We start from the raw sequence: 21,889 nt of genomic DNA on the forward strand, positions 1-21,889 counted from the left end.
TCATTGTTGAGCTGTCTGATCATTCAGGTCACCTCACTGGAAACTTGGTCAATTGTTTCGAAACGTTTTTCACGGAGTGATTCCTTCAATTTGTGAAACGAAATCTGGTGGGCTCAAATCAGGAATATATAGTGGGTGGGGAAGTATTTGATTTCCTTCTGTTCGGTATCGTTGAAGCAATTCTTCTGCGATTCTTTTGCGACATACTTTCTGCCCTTCACTCACGGTCAGATCTGGTGGAACCCATCTGACACCGATTTTTCTAATTAACTTTTCAGTAATGATTCTATAAACTGAAGTGACAGACATTCTGGCCTCATATGCAATTTCCTCGCATGTTTTTCGTCGATTCTCTCTCAAAATATCCTTCACAATAGTCTGTTGCAGTTGATGGTTTTCCACTTCTTGGGTTGTCCACAGTGCTTATATGACCCTCACGGAACGAGATGACCACTGATACAGTGCTACAATCTACTACACTATTTCAATAAACCTCTGGCAAAGCATTGTAAATTTCAGTTGGATTCTTTCCACGTAGAATTTCGATTTTGATATAGGAACGTTGGTCAGTATGAGTAATCTGACCTAAGTCGGGTTCACCTTCCATTTTAACAGTGAATTTCTCACAACACATCCAGGCAAACCAATAAAAAAAACCGTCAAGCCTAAACTCTGAGCCCCGACAAACATAAAACTGAACTTGACGACACCACTCAAACGGTCGCGCATTGCGCTGCGTGCAACACTTTTGAAATGACCCTCGTATTGTAGTGAATTGATATATCTCTTAAATTAGCAGAGTACCCGTTCTTCGCACGGGAAGAATAAGTTTCATTGTGGACATAAAGAGCACTAAAACTGTCACCAATCAATTTACGGACCCCAAAGACTATGATTTTGACACTAATATCGGTCATTTTCGATCATATTTATGTATCTCCTCTCCTCCGAGTTGCGGGACTAAATTTGGATTTGAATTACATCGGAAGTGTCAATGTTCATAGAAGCAACTCGGAAAGCTATGGATTCGACACTAATCGGTCATTTTTGATTATTTTTATATATCTCCCAATCGCCTGCCGTCCCCTAACTTTCACCGTCAAAGTAAAGTGATGGGAACCATCTCAGTTCCAAACCTCACCTAAGTTGAAAATTTGATCGAGATCGATCAGGTGATTCAAGAGTTATTAAGTCTCATAGTCACTGTCTTTTTGTTTATATACATAGATAGATACCTTATCCATATCACGTTTCTACTTTCATTTACCAAGAATAGAATCTCTGTAAATTATGGCTGGATAATGAGCTTAAGAAAGAGAAAGTGAATAGTATATATATAAGCTAAAGTTGTTAGCAAACTACGAACATTTACGTTCGATAACAATCTTCACATAAAATCTGTGCTTTTGGCGATGACTATGATAACAAAGATAGTATATTATTACTTAAAAAAAAAACTTTTCATGCAATAAAAAGAGGAGAAAAAGTTTAGTTTGAAAACTAACCTGAGGCTCCTCGTTTATTACATGAAATAAACGTCAAAAACGAGAACTTTCTCCAGAGCCATTTCTTACAACAAGGCTCCTACATAATGGCTGTAGGTATTATCACCTTCACGAAATTGTAGTTACATTAGAATTTATGTTTAATTTACAAGGTGTTGAGTATTCGTTGCAGCAACTAACGTAAAGCATCTCGTTTTTTGCATAACAAGAAAATGCGAAGATAAAGAACCTAACGAAAAAAAAACAGGGGCAAGTTAAGAAGAAACATTAAACCGTAAACTGTATCCTTTTTTATGAGATCATCAAGAATGATTAAACAGCTCAATTTTTGTGACCGAACACTTTACTTGGGCGAATTTTAATCTACCAATTGAGGAGAAAGTGAGCCAATAGATAGATGTAAGGACTGTATTTTACGTCAACTTTAATTACCCATAATAAAGAAAATTAATTAGTTTAAGTAAATACCCTTATATAAAGCTATATCTTTCTTTTCCAAGCAATCCACTTCTGTCAGGATCCTTGCATTATTTATTTCGTTGTCACGATACATTTTAAATGTTTACCGTAATATGACAAATTTTTAACAATCTAGCTTCAATTGACCAACGAAAATTTTCAGTAATAAGCTTTCTTTGAGATAATTTTAGCAAACCTTTAAAGGGTAACATAGACGCACACACTTGCATGACCAACATGTATGAACGATTTGTTTCATCATGCAAGTTGAAAGATTTTTTTGTTGCCCACACACGTACGAACTTGCTGTCCTACTTACTAGAAGAACGAATCGGAGGTAAGAGTCACGCGATTGCTTCCGCTTTCGTGATTGGCGGACCTAAATATAAAACAACCAACTTGCATGAACGAGCACATACAAGGTAAACATACATGAAGAACTGCAAAACCATCAGGGGTCCCAAACACGCACACATGCATGAAGAAAGCGTCCAACCTTCATTTAAAAAAATGACAAAACTACGGGTAAGTTGATCGTGTATGGTCTCGTTCATGCATGTTGAAAGTTTTCAAAATCTTCTGTAAACATGCATGATGGCTTTGCCGATTTTCATTCATGTTTATCGTGCATGTGCTCGTTCATGCAAGTTGGTTGTTTTATATTAGGTCCGCAAATCACGACAGCGGAAGAAATCACGTGACTTTTTTCTTCCGAATCATACTTCTAGTAAGTTGGACAGCAAGTTGGTACGTGTGTGAACAAACAATTCTTCAACATGCATAATGAAACAAATCTTTCATGCACGTTGGTCATGCAAGTGTGTGCGTCTATGGTCCTTTCATGTATGCTTACAGAAGATTTTGAAAACCTTCAACATGCATGATCAAGGCCATACACGATGAACTTGCCTGTGCTTTTATCAGTTTTTATGCATGTTGGAAGGTTTCTTCATGCATGTGTCTCCGTGTATGGACTTCTTAACTCTTCTGAATCTTAAGATATGTTGGGTCGGTGCATAAGTTCGTATTGTTTTGCACATCAACGCACCTTTATTTACATGCGTTTACAAAAGTACGCTAATGAACTAAGAAAGCACAGGTGCTCGTAAAATTAATGTACGAGGGTAAGTAAGAAATTAAACGCAATGTAGCTATAATCTATTTTTTGCAATACAAATAGAAAATTCGCTTTAACATCATTTTTCAACATAGTTTCCTTACTCCTCGAAGTACTTGGTCCATCGTTGCATAAGCTTCCTGATGCCCTCAGGAAAGAAGGTTGTCGGCTGAGCAGCAAGCTACGCATATTCCACGTCCTTCACTTTTTGATCCGAGGTGAATCCCCAAGTCTGTTATGGATGATTTCGTACGCAGAACCATGAGTAATTTCCAGGCGATGTGCCACTTCATCAATAGTCACTCATCTGTCTAACAGCACCATGTCACGTGCACGCTCAATGCTGTTATCATTTGTGGCCATAGATGGTCGTCCGGCTAATTTTTCAATCCATTCGTAGACACTCCGTTGTGGCAATATACCGGTACTGTTTTCGTATTGTGCTCAAAAGTGTTTGATGGATTGCGGTCCCTGATTCACCTTCGAACCACAAAACCGGGATCACTGTTCGTTGTTCCTCTTTGGAGTAAACTTCGAATGGAGCGGCCATGATCTATTTGCTACAAAATTAAGACAAATTTAAGAATTAGGAACAATCTTTCATAGCATGACCACAACAGCATAACAATAAAATAAACGACCACAGTGATCAGTATGAACAATGTAGGAAGAGTTACGTCAAAATCTCGGATAATTTTTGACTTACCCTCGTATTATTTCACATACAAGGCCGGTTTGACAAGTAGCTTGGTTCACACATTAATATATGTTCAATTCGATCTGTATATGTAGACATAAGGTTCTCTTTCTGTGAACAAATAATATGTGGTCTCAAATCATTCTGACAGCAATTCGTTTTGTGACAGTTGCTTAAACAGGTGTGTTGTAAGTAAGTGAAAAACGGACAAAATTGGAATTCGTTGTATAATTCATGTTTTTCCTAGAACGGGAAACATCCAAAGAAATTCCAGATGACTTTTATTGTACCATGGGTGACTCTTGGCCTTCCTTTGAACTGTTCAAATTTTGGTAAGGGAATTTAAGCATGGCAAAACAAGCATTCAAGAGGCGCCACGTTCCGGAGACCCACAATTATACGTGACACCGGAAATCATTGATAAAGTCCATGATTTGGTTTTATCCGACAATAACCGAAAATGCGCGATTTAGCAGAAGCCATAAGCATCTCAACTGAGCGGGTTCATTTTATTTCACATAATGAATTGCATATGAGAAAGTTTGCCCAAAGTGGTTGCCATTCTTACTCACTCCAGAGCGGAAAAATGTCATGTCCCAGAGCAAGAATTGACCCAGCTGCAATTTATACTCCTTCCTCATCCTATTTATTTACCAGATCTAGCTCTCTCTGACTACCATCTATTCTAGAAACTCAAAACATTCCTGACAGAACGAAAGCTTGAGTCAAGTGAACGGATTGCACAAGAAGTAAACGAGTATCGTAAAGGTTTCGGAAACATTTCCGCTAAGGAATCGCGAAGTGTGTTGAAGGAGACTGTCGAAAAATAAAGTAGGTTAAAACAATCAATTTGTTTTCTTTAGTATCAAGCCAAGTAACTGCCAAACCACTGTTAGTACTGCACTCGTCTCCATTGTCAGTGACCATCTACTATTGTAGCGGGAGAAGATCATAGAAGAGTCTACGGAACTGTTGTGGTTTTGAGTAGAAATCAGTGAGCTAAATTTCAACAGGAAACAGTTTTCTCTCAATATTGTATTAAATGATTCTACTAAGCTATATATATACACTTTAAAAAGTCAGTTACCAGGCTTTTTGTTGCAGGCTAAATTTTCTTACAATTATATATATATATATATATATATATAATTGTAAGAAAATTTAGCCTGCAACAAAAAGCCTGGTAACTGACTTTTTAAAGTTTTATTTCAGATGGAAGTCAGATGAGCCTTGAAAGGATAATATAAAGGTAACCAAGAAAGTTCTATCGCCTTTTCGCCCACCAACTTCGAACTTCAATATGTCTCCTAAGACGTACCTGGAAGATCAAAAATAGTCCCCATTAGCATCGACGACCTTCTGCCAACGTTCTGGAAGACCATGGATTCCATCGCGGTAGAACTTGATGGGCCGTGAAGCGGAAAAGGTATCAAGTTCATTTTGCACCTCTACTAGGAATTTGAACTGGCGTCCTTTATGGTGATTGTCCAAGGAATGGAACAGGAGATAATCAGACGGTGCAATGTTCGGAGAGTATGGCGGATGCAATAGTGTTTCCCATCCAAGGCGTAGAATGGTGTCTCGGGTCATCCTAACCACGTAGGGCTTAGCGTTGTGCTGTAACAGGAGAACCCATTTGCGATTGAGAAGTGCTGGCCCCAGAAGTTTGAGTTTTTCTTGAACAGGGCTCAACTGCTGACAGTACACAGTTTCATTAATCTCTGACCAGGTAGTAGCAGTTCTCGACGCACGGTGTTGTAAGCAGTCCACCACACACACAGGAGGACCTTCTTCTGGTGCAGTGCTGGTCTCGGCTGTTTTGGAACCGGTTCACGAGATGCTAACGAATGATGACGGCGCCGTGGAGCTTCGTCAGGATCCACTTCTCATAACATGTCAACACTCTGTCTAGAAATGGCTTCTTCTTCAGACGAAACAGCAAAGAAACATAGGTGTCTGCTCGCGTTGCCTTCTGGCCCAGAGTCAAATCGTGTGGGACCCATCGACCCAATTTGTAGTGCTTCCTAAGTTGGAGGTTCTGCCGAATAGTTTCTCCACTCACACTGAATTGTAGTCCGAATTCCTCACATGTCTGGCCACTGTTCGCCTCAATTCATGCCTGAAGATCTTCACTTTGTACATGTGTTGGTTTTCAGACACATGATGCGTCTTCGAGTGTTTCGTCACCTTCCTTAAACTTCTTGAACCACCACTGCATTGTCCGCGTACCCACGATACACTCACCGAAAGGACTGGCATAACTTCTGCCCCGCCGCTGCAGCGGCATTTGTCCCCAGTTTCAACTCGTACAGCATACATGTCCTTATGACACCCTGTGGAGGTCCCAAGTTCACTCTGTCCTTATGCAAGTTCACGGTGTACATGAACTGCCAGAACCAGATAGTATGTTGAATATACCCACACCAACAACTGAACTTCGCCTTATCTCCATTTGCATTCAAGTTACGGTGTGAGGGCCAATGCAATACAGACTTCCACAAAAAAAGACAGAACTCTCTTGGTTACCTTTATAAATCCTTGTTCTAAACTGCATTCGAACGCGCAACAAAAGATCTTGATTTTTAACGTAATACAGGGTGTCCGAAATGGGACTGACTGTTTATAAAAGTGTATAATTTTAATATGATCCGAGGTACAGTAGAAAACATCATGCATTTTAAAGGAGAACTCAAAAAATTTATTTGGTCTTATTTATAAGTCATTCTAACTCAGTGTAACTCCACGTGAGCTTCATTTGTAACTCTTACAATATCTAGCCTGAACTCAATCTCTCTTCATGTGTTCTGTAACATCTGAGGTGTTACTGAAGCAATCACATTCCTAATACAATTCTTCAGTTCATCAAGTTTACGCACCTTTTCACCAGAATACACAAGGTCTTTCACATACCCCCACAGGAAGAAGTCCAGAGGGGCAACATCAGTAACACTTTTAGTCTTTGCAAACCACCACTCGCATTGCGCCTTTTCGACTGCCGACGCCATTTCTGTTTATCAGCGATACTAGCGCCGTCACCGGTAGTAGATCAAGTATGAAAATTTGCTGAACAAAACTTCTTGAGTTGTCCTTCAATATGATTTTTTTTTCTGTATCTCTGACCATATTAAAACTATACATTTTAAAAACCGTCAGTCCTATTCCGGATACTCTGTACTGTACATTAGAATGATCGACCTATGAGCTGCAGGTAACTCGTATTGAAAACTGTGGATTGGTAACATGGTATAATACCATTAGAAGGATGTTTCTAAATGTTTCCGACACTGAAATAACAATTTTATGGTACAAGCCATTCATGTCATATAGTATAATCATGGAATAAAAAATGTAACAGTTTCAGCTGTTTAGGTGTGTCAGTTCGTTCGAGGCACTCGTTGGATCAGTCCATATGCCTTGAGCTCGCATACTATATGACACTGCTTTAGTCCACACGGCTGTTTTTGCCAAATCTCCTCGAAACACAGTTCAACACAGTGACTGATTCAAATGATCGCAACCAACGAACTGACTCAGCTAGACAGTTGAAACTAATACATTATTTCTTCCATAGATGTCACTGTATGCCATGAACGGATTATTAAAACGTCACAGCAGTTCAGTGTCAGACCGGATTTTTTTAGAAATACTCACGTACACTATTAGAGATTCGGCGGTATTCACCAATCTCTCTGGAATTTTATATCGTTTATTGACATAAAAGCATGGAAGGAGTGTGAAGAATATGAGACGAAAATAGATGTTGCAAAGCAAAATCCGTAGTAATTGAAACGAAGCGGTCGGTGTCAAATACAGAAGTAGAGGGAAGAGAAAATAGTACAAGTGACTAGCTTTCGAGACCTGAGTAATATTATTAGTGATGATATGAAGTGCGAACGTGAAATAAAAGCAAGGATAGGAATGGCGAAAGAAGCCTTTAGGAGGAAGAAAAGTTTATTTTGAGGGACCTTGTACAAAGCGTTGAGAAAAAACTCATGAAATACTTCGTGTGGAAGAGTGTACTGTATGAGGCAGAAATATGATCGTTACGCAAAAGTGGTGAAAAACGACTGGAAGATTTCGAATGTGTGTGTGGAGAGGAATGGAGAAAATTCACTCTATAGAACGGAAAATGAATGAGGAGTGTTAGAAATGGTGGCAGAGGAAAGAACAATTTTAGATATTATTAACGAGAGGAAGAGAAACTGTATCATGAGGGACGTATTAAAGGGTATCGTGGCAGGAAAGAGAGGAAGGGGACAAAGGGGACAATTAATGGACGATATCAAAACAGAGAAATCGTACGTGAAGACGAGGAGGTTAGCAGAAAACTGTGGAGCATGAAAGCTTCAGTTGCAGCAAGTGACCTGCCAACACTGGCAGAAAATCTATGATAATATTGAACGACAGACTGTACTTTTCCTGGCTTCCTTGACTTCTATGCTACCACAATATTGTTGACAACCCCAGCAGTCCTAATCCTGCATCTTATTTGTAAATGTGGGTGTTGGTCCTAAGGATATATTATCCTTTCATGGATCCTCTAAATTATAGATAGTAACCTATAATGCTCGAGAAAAAAAAAACTTCTGGAGAAGATTGATGAAAATGATATCAGTTGTAAATTAATGTCTACTGAGTAGGAGATATTTGCCTTCGGAATAACGATAATTCAATATAACCACTTTCGAGACTGTAGCCATACCTATCGTAAAGGAATATTTAAGTTACATCTATTTTACTGCCAAATTCATGTCAGAAATATTGACGGTATTATTCTTATTTGCTTTCAGCGAATTTTGTTTGTTTATTGAAATAAACTACAAATTTAAAGATGTGCATATTTTCTAGATACACCCGAGAATTTCCAGTTCAGCCACCTTTACATCCAGGATCACGCAAATGAAATTTAAAATATATTGTAATGTTATACAGGGTGTTTCAAAACAACACAGAGAACGTTTGGGAGGTGATTCCTGACACCAAGATAGAACAAAAAGTATAGAACAACATGGGTGTGCAAATGCTTTTTTTTTTTCGGAGTTATAAGCTGCCGGGAACATGAAAAGCTGAAGTTTAAAAGTTCCATAACTCCAAAATTATGGGACCTACTGTAGTCGGGTCAAGACTTCACTTAGGAACAAATATGTGCCCTATCCAAAAATCCATTTTTCAGAATCCTGCGGTACTTAACCAATAATTTTTATAGAGGCCGTTTGACTACGGGCGTATAATTTGAAGTACTCACTAATTACGTATATAAAAATTGTTGCGAAAGTACCCCAGGATTCTGAAACATGTATTTTTGGATAGGGCACATATTAGTTCCTAAGTGAAGTCATGACCCGACTACAGTAGATCCCATAATTTTGGAGTTATGGAACTTTTAAGCTTCATTTCTCATGTCTCCAGCAGCTTATAACCCCGAAAGGAAGCATATGTGTACCCCGGTTGGTCTATAGATTTTGTCTTCTCTTGGTGTCAGGAATCACCTCCCAAACGTTATCGATATTGCTTTGAAACATCCTGCAGATACAAATATTTGCAAAAATCAAGATGGAATTTTTTTTAAACTTTCGATTTTTCTCAAGTTGATAGAAAACGTAAGCAATTTGATTCTAGGCAAATATCCACCCATGCACTTATTTCACTCCTGAGAAAGATTATATATCGGGGTAAAAAAAAAAAAAGAGTACGTATGGTAATTATGTAATCAGTGGACATTGGTCATTGTAGATAAGGTTTCATCTGGTATGCAGTGTATTGTATATGATAATTGTTCTATTAAGTAAATACTCTAAAACATTTTACTTATTTGCAGGGTCAACAACCTACACAAGAAGACGAAAACACGCCCCAGAAGAGAGTTGATAAAATCTTCAACCAGATGGATAAAAATCATGATGACAAACTCACACTGGAAGAATTTCGAGAGGGGAGCAAAGCGGATCCTCGTATCGTCCAAGCATTGTCCCTTGGAGATAACTGACCCGCGGACACAGCTTCACCATCTTGACAATTGAAGTAAATACTCGAGTACACACGACGGTCGGAAGCAATAGTTGTGTACTAATAATCCATTTGAACTGAAAAACAGTCTATCATGAAGATCAATGGAACAAAAGTAAAGAAGTGGGCTCATTTTATCTTTTAATGAACCCGCCATCCATGTAGAAACAGAATCCGATAATTTCGTGAAAGTGAAGAAACAAAAAAAAAAATCAAATTTAGTTCTTTTCTAATATTTTACTTCATTTTTGGCCAAGTTATTACAACAACACATTGTTGCTACCTGATATTGACTATTTTATTTTCATGACACTCATACAAGTGGTGTAAAGAGTGTGACAAGTAATGGTGCACAAAATAAAAATGACACTTTACAGTTCCTTTAGTTGGAAAGAAAACAAAAAAACAATTTGTGAATATTTGGTATTTTGCTTAATGCGATTTCTCTTTTATCCATAATGGTGGTTCATACATTTGTTTCCTTTGTGAAATTTTGCCTTTTGTGTACATGATTTTTGACACAATCTCGTGTATAAGTGTGTGCATGAATGTGTGTGAAAGATAAATTAAAAACTGGAGATGTGAATAAATCAACATGATTATATATTAAGATTCAGTTGTAATGTAGTGAACTGCATGCCGTTTCTAAGTATATATGAACTTCTTACGTGTAGAAAGAAAATTGGTGGTTAATAAAAATAATTTGTTTGATGTATTTGAGACAAATCACACGTTTGAGAAAGAGTTATGGTGATATTCTGTTTTTGAAATTACGGTGCTAAGGTAGTGTGTGGTGTTTAAAAGTACTGTTGCTTTCCTAAATACATACTTCGCTAGTAGAAGTATCAACAAATGACGGCCTATGTATTGACTTTCATTCTTATTAGGAATATGTTTATTGCGAAGCTGCAAAAAAAGTTGTTTTGTACAATTTGTAAGCCATGTTATGTTTGCGGTATAATAATATTATAAACATTTCAAACTAAAGTCAGTTTCGAGTCACAAAATTACTACAATAATCGTTCTTATAAAAATTAACAGTGCTCATTTCTTCTGCGTCTATTGCAAGTAATCAACAGAAGAGGATTTTTAGAACTTACGTCCCAGGACAAAACTGAGGGGAAATAGAAATTTGGAAGTACGGACTTGCTTTCTTCTCCTCAAGACGTGTTACATAAATAAAACAAACGGATAGTTTGTCAAGTCCAACTAAAAACTAATTCAGTGTAGAAATTATTGTAACGCTATTTGCCTATCGTCTACGATTACAGATATATTCATAACATATTTACACTAGAAGTTAGATTTTCTCGTGTTACCTTTTTGCTAGCACTATATTTTAAATTATTTAACAGTCTTAGTCGTCTTTTAATTATCCATGTTTAGACTTTAGTATGTAATTATAGACAGCTGAACAACATGTGTTGGTGGATGAGGAACTTCTTAATCAGTGCACGAAGATATGTATGCAGTATCACATGAATACTAATTAAACTCTCAAAAATACAATTGTATCTGTCACAGAATCTATTCATAGAACAACTGTAAGCATCTCTTTCATGTTTGGAAGAAATTCTCTTCTGATCTCTTAGCCTACGAAAACAAATCATGTCAACAATCATAGAAGTGCAACGCGCTACTTCTCTATTGAATTTCAAAAGTATATCATGTAAGATAAGTGTACTGTGCTGTCGCTGAAAGGACAAAAAGAATTTCGACTACATCTACCAACATTAGCTTAGTAAGCCAAACAATCGCCTTGACTACTCAATAATCAATTCACTTAATATGATAATGATGGTGATATGACTCGTGACATGAGAATGACACAAAATGGTTGAAGACTAAACAAAATGGAGCCCTCTATGGTACAAACATTCAGAAACTCTACTTCTTGCAGGAAATATATTGGTGTCAATAAGCCAAGTTCAATTGCTGTATATTCTTTCAGAAAGCAGCAAGTGAGAAGGATGTTAGAGTTGAATAGAAGATTTGAATATTGACCGAAACAATCAGGACTTACGTTCCTATAGTGAGCATTTGTTAGGTAATGTAAAGCAACAATAACAAAAAAATAACGTTCAGTGCCTCTGTGTCCACTGTGTGTTTGAGATCCAAGATCCAGTGGTTGAGAATGGAAATTGTCTTGCTCATTGTTGTACACTTTCAATACACCTCTCAAATTTGAAAAAAAAAAGTGGAGGTATTTAGCAGAGTATGTAATTAATCTACTAGAAAACTGGTACCATTTACCTGTTTTCTACTTAGTGTATACTATGTGCATGTAATCATGTCATAGTTCTGGTAAGATTTATGAAATTTTAGTTCTATTTACACAATGCTGCCAAAGGTCTTTCTATGTTAGTTAAGAAGAATGATCTGATTGGCTGAATTCATTATTGCATACTATCACCTTATAAAAGCGTGGGGTATGTGTGCCAGCTGATCTATGTTCTTCTGATTGTCATACCCTGACTACCCATGAAGACCTGACCCTAATATACCACCAAGCCACGAAACTTGTTACCAGCGTAGTTCCCCAAAGAATAAGGTTAAAAAAAACTTAAGATACTCTTATTTCTTGGTTCTGCTCCTTATTACTCTATGATATTAAATTTGATTAGAATTTTGTGCTACAGGGTCACTAACACGTTCCGACGTATGCATATTGAAAATTCAATAAATCAAATTATTAGAGGTATTTTTTTTTCGTATTGGAAGAAATTACTATTGTCAAAGTAGTTGGTAACATGCAAGTTCTACTGATTTATTCTTTACTTTGAATGATATTGTGGAAGTGACATCTTAGCCTTGATACTAACAAACAGTATTACTGATACACAAATTTTAACAATTAAGTAATGTTCAAGTGAATGGTACAGAGATTATCACATCAATTTGTCACAAATAGAAAAACACAATAAACTAGATTCTGTTATTGTCATGTGTTGTTACGAGACGAAGTTTTACAAAATACAGAATGTGTTACAGAACTAAGTCCTAGCATTTTGTATGTTTGTCAAGAAAATTACTATTACATTGTAAACTGATAATTCGGAATGTTTCTTTAATATTTACGTAAGTCTTGAGTAAATATACGACAAAGGTTTTCGGAATAAATAATTACTGTAATTCTTATTTCTCCCCATACAGGCGCTGTTGCTTCTTGTTGTTGTTATGAACAAACACATTGCCTCTATAGAGGAGACAAAGAATCACAGGAACATAAAAGCATTGTTATTGAGCAAGGTATTTCTTTCCGGAATATTGAAACTGTCAAAATAATTTTGACTTTTGTTCTCATGTACAGGATGGTATATTTATGTTGAGACGCATTTAAATAAACACAAGGAGAAACCTTAATATTCACTTTACCCATCTAACTAGCTCCAGCCTGTTGTGTTAGCAAGTTTCTTATAACATTGCATTTAACACCACACTGTGACTGGGCATATTTGTACATGAATGATTATCTGCTCTGTGTATTTCTTCGAATTTTCTATTCAGTATGTATCATTTATGATGAACACAGAAAACTGTTATCTTAGTTTCAACCCGTGTTGTAACTGAAAGCATATCTACATATGGGTAAAAATGACTGGAATAAGCAATACATTTCCTTAACATGTTTCATTTTTTTTTTTAATTATTTAAAGAAGTGTTAAATAGATCTTATGTAATTTAAAATACTTAAAGAAAATCAACGTGGGCAGCCTGGTGTGAGAGGATTTTGTTTATTCACATTGTTTCATAAAAATAAACCTTGTTGATTTAAAGATTTTAGTTTAACCAAAATATTGCGAATTTGTTGTCAGTCCATATCTACCAAGGTAAAATTTATCAAAAATCATGCATTAGTACTACATTAATATAACATAAAAGTGATTATTTGTCATGCTTTCAAGTCCTCAAATATTACTGATGAATGGTATAAATAATCCGGATTGATCTTTCTTAAGAATATGCGGTCACTTTCTCAGACAAACTTGTAAAGGAACAGTAACTTACCATAGTAACTGTGTACCTATAGTAATAAACAAATTATCACTCAATAATTAATTTGAGGATATGAGATACTGAAACTTAGGTTACATTTTCAGGCATCACCAAAATTTTCGGCATATATTTCCAACAATTGCTGGTATTTGTATTTTATTAGTGCTAAGGTCATTCAATTTGTAATTTTAAACAGCAATGTGTAAGATCATTGCCACGTTACGCTGTTTCTGGGCATATGTATGATACAATAATCCATGATTTTAGAGATCCTTGGAATCATAAGTCATATTCTTCCTCGAAATTGGTACCAAAGAAGATAAGAAAGGTACCATTTACAAAATACCATAATTGTATTAATCAATAATACGAATTTGAAGGTTAACAAATATACCAGGTGTCCATAAATATTTACACTGGTAACAAAAAAATGTAACTCTTAATTGGATACAGTAAGTGGAACATGCGTTATAACACACATGCTTCTACTCATCAACTTTTGAACCATACATAAACATTTAATGCAGTTAATATACTTCAACATTGAAAAACCACTTTAACATGTGCTCCTCTGGTAACAAATAAAATATCCAGCCGGTATTCAATCTCTTGCCACACATTCTGCAATGTGTCTGCTGTGGTTGTGTCAATGGTATTCTGGTGTGATGTTGCAAGGTCAGATGAGAGACATGATTTTGAACCAGAGACATGAAATGTAGCCTCAGGGGAGAAACACGCCTCAAGAAACCATTGTCTTCATCGAAATGGTTCAGCATATCTGTAGCAAATTGTTCGTGTTTCGGGTGACCATTTGGTTGTAATGCCTGAACAATTTGGACCTTGTACGCATACAATTTAAGACGTTTGCAAATCAGTTTATGCACTGTACTTCTAGGAACTTGAAGCTCCCGCAAGGCTTGTCTAATATCTCTGTGGCGACATCAGGATGTGGTTTGAAATGCCTGCACATTTTCCTCCAAAACAGATGTTCTGTCGCTGCTTGTGCGTTTCTGAACTGGTCCCATTGCTTTTTAAAAAGTTTCCATTCATGTTCTAATTAACTTGAAATCAGATGCTTTCTTCCCATTATGGGACCTAAACTTTCGCTGCATAATAATCGGTGATTTGGTTTCTGCAAGCCACAATACACACTAACCTCCCTCCTGAGGTAAAGTCATTTTTACGATATAGCTCACACAGCACTTCTTGTGACGAAAGTGTTGAATTCGACACAACTGTACAGAAACATCATGGATTCCGAGGTAGACATCTAATAAAAAAAGCAACGTTAGAATAATAAATATAATCGTTATATAATCCTGAAATCAGAGCAAACATTTGTGGACATGTTGTGTATTCTTCTCTCACCAAACTATACAATATCATTTGAGCGTGAATTAGTACTTTTATTAATGCTGATACATTATTAAGTGTAAATCTAAAACTTTATGCTATCAATCCGTTACAAACTTATTCATTTTAATAGAATTCATGTGTGTTTACAGTACTTCAGATTCTCTAATTTTTACATTTTATGAACAAGATCAGTATAATTGACAATGAAACTATGAACATTTATCTCTTGCAAACGAATGATAATTAAGATCATAGTTTGCTAAAACAAATGGGAATATCTTTATGCCATGAAGTAATAAGCTACAAATCTCTTTACAATCAGCCTAATAATAAGCCACCGCTGAATTTGATATACATGAGAAATTTTAATGCACATTACATTAATTTACATTTTCTTGCACAGATTATCTTTCACATGTCAAAATTTGTTTAATGTAACAAATAATCATTTTTTCGATCATTGTCTTTAAACATAATCGATTTTGCATTATTTTCATTCGTTAATGATCTACCATAATGTAAAGATCGTAATCAGAACTAAAGTGCAACGGAGTGTGTAGGGTATTAACAAAATATATCGACAAACTATAAAAGGTGATTCCTCGCATCAAAATAATAAGAAAGAGTTCACATGGACCAGTGAGGAAAACGTAGTTTCAGGGCTAGAGCTGTCAAAATCGTGGAAAAGCTAAATTTCGAAAAACCGTGGAGTGGCGGTTCATATTGGCGTAAAGAAAGTCAAACATACGCCATCTAAAAGTGCATATTTCATACATGAGTAATGAGTGTGCAGGGGATTCCCTATAGGCTATATTTTTCAGACATAATTCCAAGAGAATTCGATTATATGCTCTGGCTTCAAATAGACAAAAGGTAAGCCTTGACAACAGTGGGCACGGAATGCTTCAGAGGAAAGTCAAAGTATTAGGAACTGTCATCTCCATGATTCCTCGTGTTTGGAATAGCGTGTGCTGCGACATATTTGTCACTGTATATTTCGCGTTTTTTCACCTAGAAGAGCGTGAAACAAAACATCGCAGCACGCATTATTCCGAACTCGAGAGACTATGATGCTGGCAGTCCCCAATGTATCCGATTTCTCGTCGAAGCATTCCGTGTTCTCTGCTGTCACATCTTATTTTTTGGATACTCTGAATCCAACCTTAAAACCAGAGCATATCTGAAAATTCTGTTGAGAGCATGTCATGAAATAATACCCAGTATGGAATATCCTTCACACTCATTGCACATTGATGAAATATGTATTTTTGGATTGCGTATGTATGAGTTGCTTTACGCTGACATGGATCGCCACTCCATTGTTTCTAGAATTTGAAATAGCGTGTTGAAATGTAACTTTTCCATCATTTTGGACAACCCTAGCTCGGAAACTATATACATTTCCGCATTAGTTCATGTTTTTTAAATTTTGATGTGAGGTATAATCTCTGTTTGTCCGTATAGTTCATTAGCATTCTGCATATTATACTGTTCCCAGTAGCGATATTTTATACAGATAATTAAAAAAGGAAATCAGTCTCTACTCAGTCTTGTTGTTATAAAGATTATTTGTGATTTATTAATTCCGTTAAGATGAGAAGTCAATTAGTCACCTTATAACAATAAGTAAGGTGATAGGTGATATATCTGGAATTAAAATTATCTGCAAAAAAGAATGTTGTACTTTTTTTTTTTTTTTTTTTTTGTAAAACTCAGTTTCCAGTATAATAAAGAAATAAATTGTGTTCTTACGAGTAATGTTATCTGTAGCAGATGTAATAAGTTTCAAGCTTTTTCTGGCACTACCAAAATACATATATGTTTCTTTGTGTTTATTATTCTTTGATTTTTAAAAAGTTCTTGCTAAACATAATGAAATAAATTGACTGCTACATCGTAGGAAGTGATACATATTCTCAAATGTTATTTACGACTTATTTTGAGAAAAAAGATAATGTATGCTCAAGATGTAATAAGGAATGTTGTTACCGTTTATATCCCTGTAAGATATTTCAAAATCGACGTTTGAAAGCATTTCTTGAGAGTGCAAACATATTTACGCAGACGCACAAATTTCATTTGTCTTCTGTATTCAGTTCTGAGTTCTGAAATTTGATTGGATTACAAAAAAGAACCGAAAGGAGCAAACTTGCTATTCATTTTTCACAACCTGTAGATCCCTATTACTACTACTACTACTACTATTAATAATAATACTATTACTACTATTATCCGTACCTAAGCCCTCCAAATCTGTGTGTCAATTGTCAATAACTTCAATGTCTATAGGTGTTAAGAACTGTGTTATAATGTATGTACATAATATATTAATAACTTTGGGCTTACTACCTTTGTGGTTAGCAGTGCATCACAATTTCATGCCCTCCCTTTCACAGCCATTGTTTCTTTAAAGAAAACGTTGCAAAATGTGATATTCGTGCCACTGTTATATGAAAAGAGCGAAAGACTACTCGTTTACTTTTGTTTGATTTTCTGTGTTATATTTTCTTACGTCGAAAAGAATGATCTAAAAATATGTGCATTGTATTTACAAGGCCAATATGTGGCAAAAATATATAGGTGATATATATACGAATATATAAAAATATAATAACTAGGTTTATACTGCAAATAAGCATGTTGCTATATTTATTTATAGTTTAGTATGTTATATATAGCAGGAACATATTAATATAAAGTTCCGTAGTTTACACAATTTTGTTACTACTATTTTAGAGTTAGATGAAGAATTGCTACATTCTTTTGAATGCTTAAACGAGAACTAATTACATGAAAGTTGTCTTGCAGTCATTAGTCACAGTCACAGTCACAGTATGACTATCAGTCCTCATTTTCAACAAACCTCAACTTGCTATTGTGTAAAACAGTTTAAAAGGGGTATAAATTCTGAACTATTTCAAGCAGATTGTCAAATCGTTACATCATATTTCCATTATCACTCTTAGTGTTGGAAAGTTTATCATCACTTACAATACGTTTTGGTGTTACTGGTGTCTGTGGTTGAACACATTGGATAGTTTTAAAGAGTTCAACTTGAGTAATACGCTCCAAAATTGTCTGATTAGCACAACAAATACATAATAGAAATTATTTTCTGTCAAACCTGCTACTATACGCGTTTCTGAAATAGTTGTGAAGTTAGAGTTAGTTCTAAAATTAGTCTTTGAATTACATGACTATGATTATGTTCTCTGATCCTCAGCATATTCTCCACTTCAGCTAGCGCATAAAGGGGTACCCGCTGTTTTAAGTAATTTCTTTCGTTTCAATATGATATGCATTAATATTTGCTAGAGGCAATTATTAAGGAAACATATATCATAAAATTACCATCTAAACAATTAAAATCATTTTCTTTAAAACACTTTATATTAAAGCTTACTGATTATAATACAGCTCTGTAGTTTCTTAATCAAGGAATAGCATATTCAATAGCTTGACAGCAGTGGCGGCTTTAGCGAATAGACACGGGCCTACACAAAAATTTTGAAAAATTATGTAAACGCTAAAACATACAATAAAGGTTAAATATATTTTCAACTTTTTACGTTAATGGTAGATAATTATTTAACAAACAGCATCAACCACTACTGTAAAAGTAATTTCCTACTGTCATTAATCAATCAAATTTGTATATCCATAAGCGAGGGAGCGGGTCTACCCAAAATTAAAATCCTAAAGCCGCCCCTGCTAGACAGATTTCAATTTAGCTCAAATCTCCGTATCAAATAAACTTGGAGTTTCACCAGACTGTCAATTACAAATATATACGAGAACAACACTCCATATTCTGATGGTAATAAACTTGAACGTTTCCTTCGAGTTTCAAATGGAAGATTTTCTTTCAATCCAACGTTGTGTTTATGATATATAATCGATTTATGGTGCTCAAGTTTTCGATTTCTTGAAATTATATGAAATATTCAATCAAATGAAACCTACATTACAAGGATATCATTGCAGTACAGGAAGATCTATGAATATCTGTGAAAGATATAACACCAGCTTTTTAAACTCGGACTTGTTTAACTTAGTTTAAGAAATTACTGAAGCACGACATACATGTGTTGCCACCAGTAAGAATAATATTCACAAATATTAATTTCTTAAGAGGTTATGCTTTTACCCTAGACGTTTTCCGTAACAATTGAATTTTTGTGTTACTCTGCAAATATCAAATTTATCATATTCTACATGTTATAGAAAAGTGTATGATGGTTATTACCCGAGCAAAAATTGTGTGTTTGATGAAATTTACAGATGAGACTTTTTTCGTACATGGGATTGATGCAATTCGGGATGAAAATACTTCTGCTATGAAATGTATTAATATTAATTCTTTATTAATATGTCTCGTCTATAAGCATTCTAAAGCATGTAACACTTCATGGTCATACTCTAACCATGATCTAGTCAATCGTTATTAGAGGATATATATATATTGACATTATTACATTATTAGTTCATAGCATGGTTAATAAACAAAACAATAAAAACTTTCAAGAGAAATACATGATGAAAATGTCATGCGTTTCTTCTTATAGTAACAAATATTAAACGTATAAACATGTATAAAAAAAACAATTGTTCTAAAATTAGAACTAAAGTAACATCGTACTCATTTTAAGAATCAATAGATTCATACTCATTTTTATTTCACCTATACAGAGTGTCAGAAAAATATGTTTCAATATATTGGAAATTGATTCCTCGCACCAAAATAAGAAAAAAAAAAGTTCATGTGGACCTCTGCATAAAAGTGCATAGCTTTGTAGTTGTAGGGTGACGAAAACGTTAAAAAAAATAACTTTAAAGGTCCATAGTTCCACTGCAATAGGACCGATCGTAGTTGGGTCAAGACATTACTGAGGAACTAGTATATGAACTATCCAAATATCAATCTTTCAGAACCTCCGGTACTTGCACAATCATTTTTAGAGATGCTGTTTGGGAGTACTTGATTACTCTGCACCTACCTCTCTAAAAATTGATGTGCAACTACTGGAGCGTTCTTAAACATTTATATTTGTATCGTTCACGTACCAGTTCCTCAGTGATGTCTTGATCTGACTACGATAAGCCGCATAATACTGGAGCTATGAACTTTTTAAAGTTCACTTGTTTCACGTTTTCGGCACCCTATAACTCCAAAACTATTCACTTTTGAGCACAGGTCTATATGAACTTTTTTTCTTATTTTGATGTAAGGAATCAATTCCCAAAATCTTGTGACACATTCATGTAACACCCTGTATACTATCTTCTTACTTTAACTATATAAAAGCACAAGTATTTAATCTTCATTTTCTACTTGAATAAATATTTTGCAAAAGCACGTCACTTTTTCGAATAATCTAACTCAATGCACTCTTTTAAGAATGTTGTAATTACGTTACTACTTGTGGTGGTGTTTTGAACTTCTAACTTGTAATATATTGTGTATTTATCTTTTTAATTCGTGTGATATACTTTCAAACTGCTTTCCCTTCCAAATAAATATTTTTAAGAATGTACATATATATTATATATATATACATCATTACCTCAGTATGCAATAAAATTACTTAAATGGTAAACCTTATGCTAATAATTAAATTGCTTTTATCATACATGATGCGTTTATTCCTTTCACAAAAGCCCTTTTTACCTTTATTAACATTGATATACTATTATTATTATTTCCGGAAATGAAATGTCACATAGCTTGAAGTTAGAAATTTTGTTACAAAAGAAATATTGACCAACGGTTAAACACACGCTGTATTTTAAACTATGATGTGTTACAGTTTCGGATATCTACTATATCCTTCATCAAACACTATATGGATACTATAGAACATAAATGAAAATACAGACATCTTTATGAAAAGTCTAAATTCTATTGTCTGAAGCCTTCAGCCAATCCTGTAGGTCCCCGTGTCCATTTTGCAAACATTCACATGCCGCTATTTTTGGTACTTATGATGGTCTTTTTCAATTTCATCATCTTGTCTATGCTTTTTAAGATTCTCTGCCATGATTCATTAATAGGTAAGCCCAGTCCATCAGGTTATCTCTTCCTACCTTCTTTATCCAATCTGCTTCTTTCCACTTCCTTACTATCATTCTCTTCCCTATCTCCAATACTTCCGTCTTACCCCAGTTAATTTCATGATTAGTCTCCTTAACATATTTGTATACCGCATTGGGATCTTTCTTCCTCCTTACGTCATCTTTATGTTGTATCATTTCCGTCATTAATCTTCTTGGTGTCTTTTCTATTCTTCTTCTTTATTGATCTCAATAACTTTTCTTCACTCCTTCTACAAGCTCTGACCCCTTCTTTCTTAAGTAACTTCTTCAGTTTCTCCCTTTCGTCTCCTATACTTCTTCCAGGTAGTCATCCACATACCCACAAAACATGATTAAGATCTTCACCCTTTTTCTCTCACTTTTCCTCCCATTTGTTCATAACTTTCTGCCAGTACTGGGCTAAGCCTGGAATCTATACTCAGTCCTTGTCTTATTTTTACCACATTTTCCCCTATTATACAATAACTATTTCCTCATAGTACCTTCAAAGCTGTAACTACCTTATATTTTGTCCATCCTTTGATACTACTACTTTCCATCTCTTCCTCTATGGCACTTATTATCAATTCTCTACTAAGGCTCGGAAACATAGCTTGAACATCCAGGCTGAACATAAGTGTCTTGCATCCACTAATATCCACTTTCCTTAACACTTCCTTG

The 21,889-nt window shown here is 35.3% G+C and overlaps 1 protein-coding gene across 1 annotated transcript in view; it reads left to right on the forward strand.

Moving 5' to 3' along the window:
• LOC145674480 (frequenin-2) overlaps positions 1-20,670 on the forward strand; it is a 991,919-nt gene extending 971,249 nt beyond the window's left edge. The window contains exon 7 of the mRNA XM_081744595.1: positions 9,597-20,670. Within this exon, the coding sequence (XP_081600721.1) occupies positions 9,597-9,764 (168 nt within the window). The 3' untranslated portion in view covers positions 9,765-20,670. The remainder of the gene's footprint in view (positions 1-9,596) is intronic.
• Positions 20,671-21,889: the final 1,219 nt, after the last annotated feature.

Source organism: Thermobia domestica, chromosome 17, assembly GCF_964235325.1.
Source record: "Thermobia domestica chromosome 17, izTheDome1.hap1.1, whole genome shotgun sequence".
NCBI classification, from domain to species: domain Eukaryota; kingdom Metazoa; phylum Arthropoda; class Insecta; order Zygentoma; family Lepismatidae; genus Thermobia; species Thermobia domestica.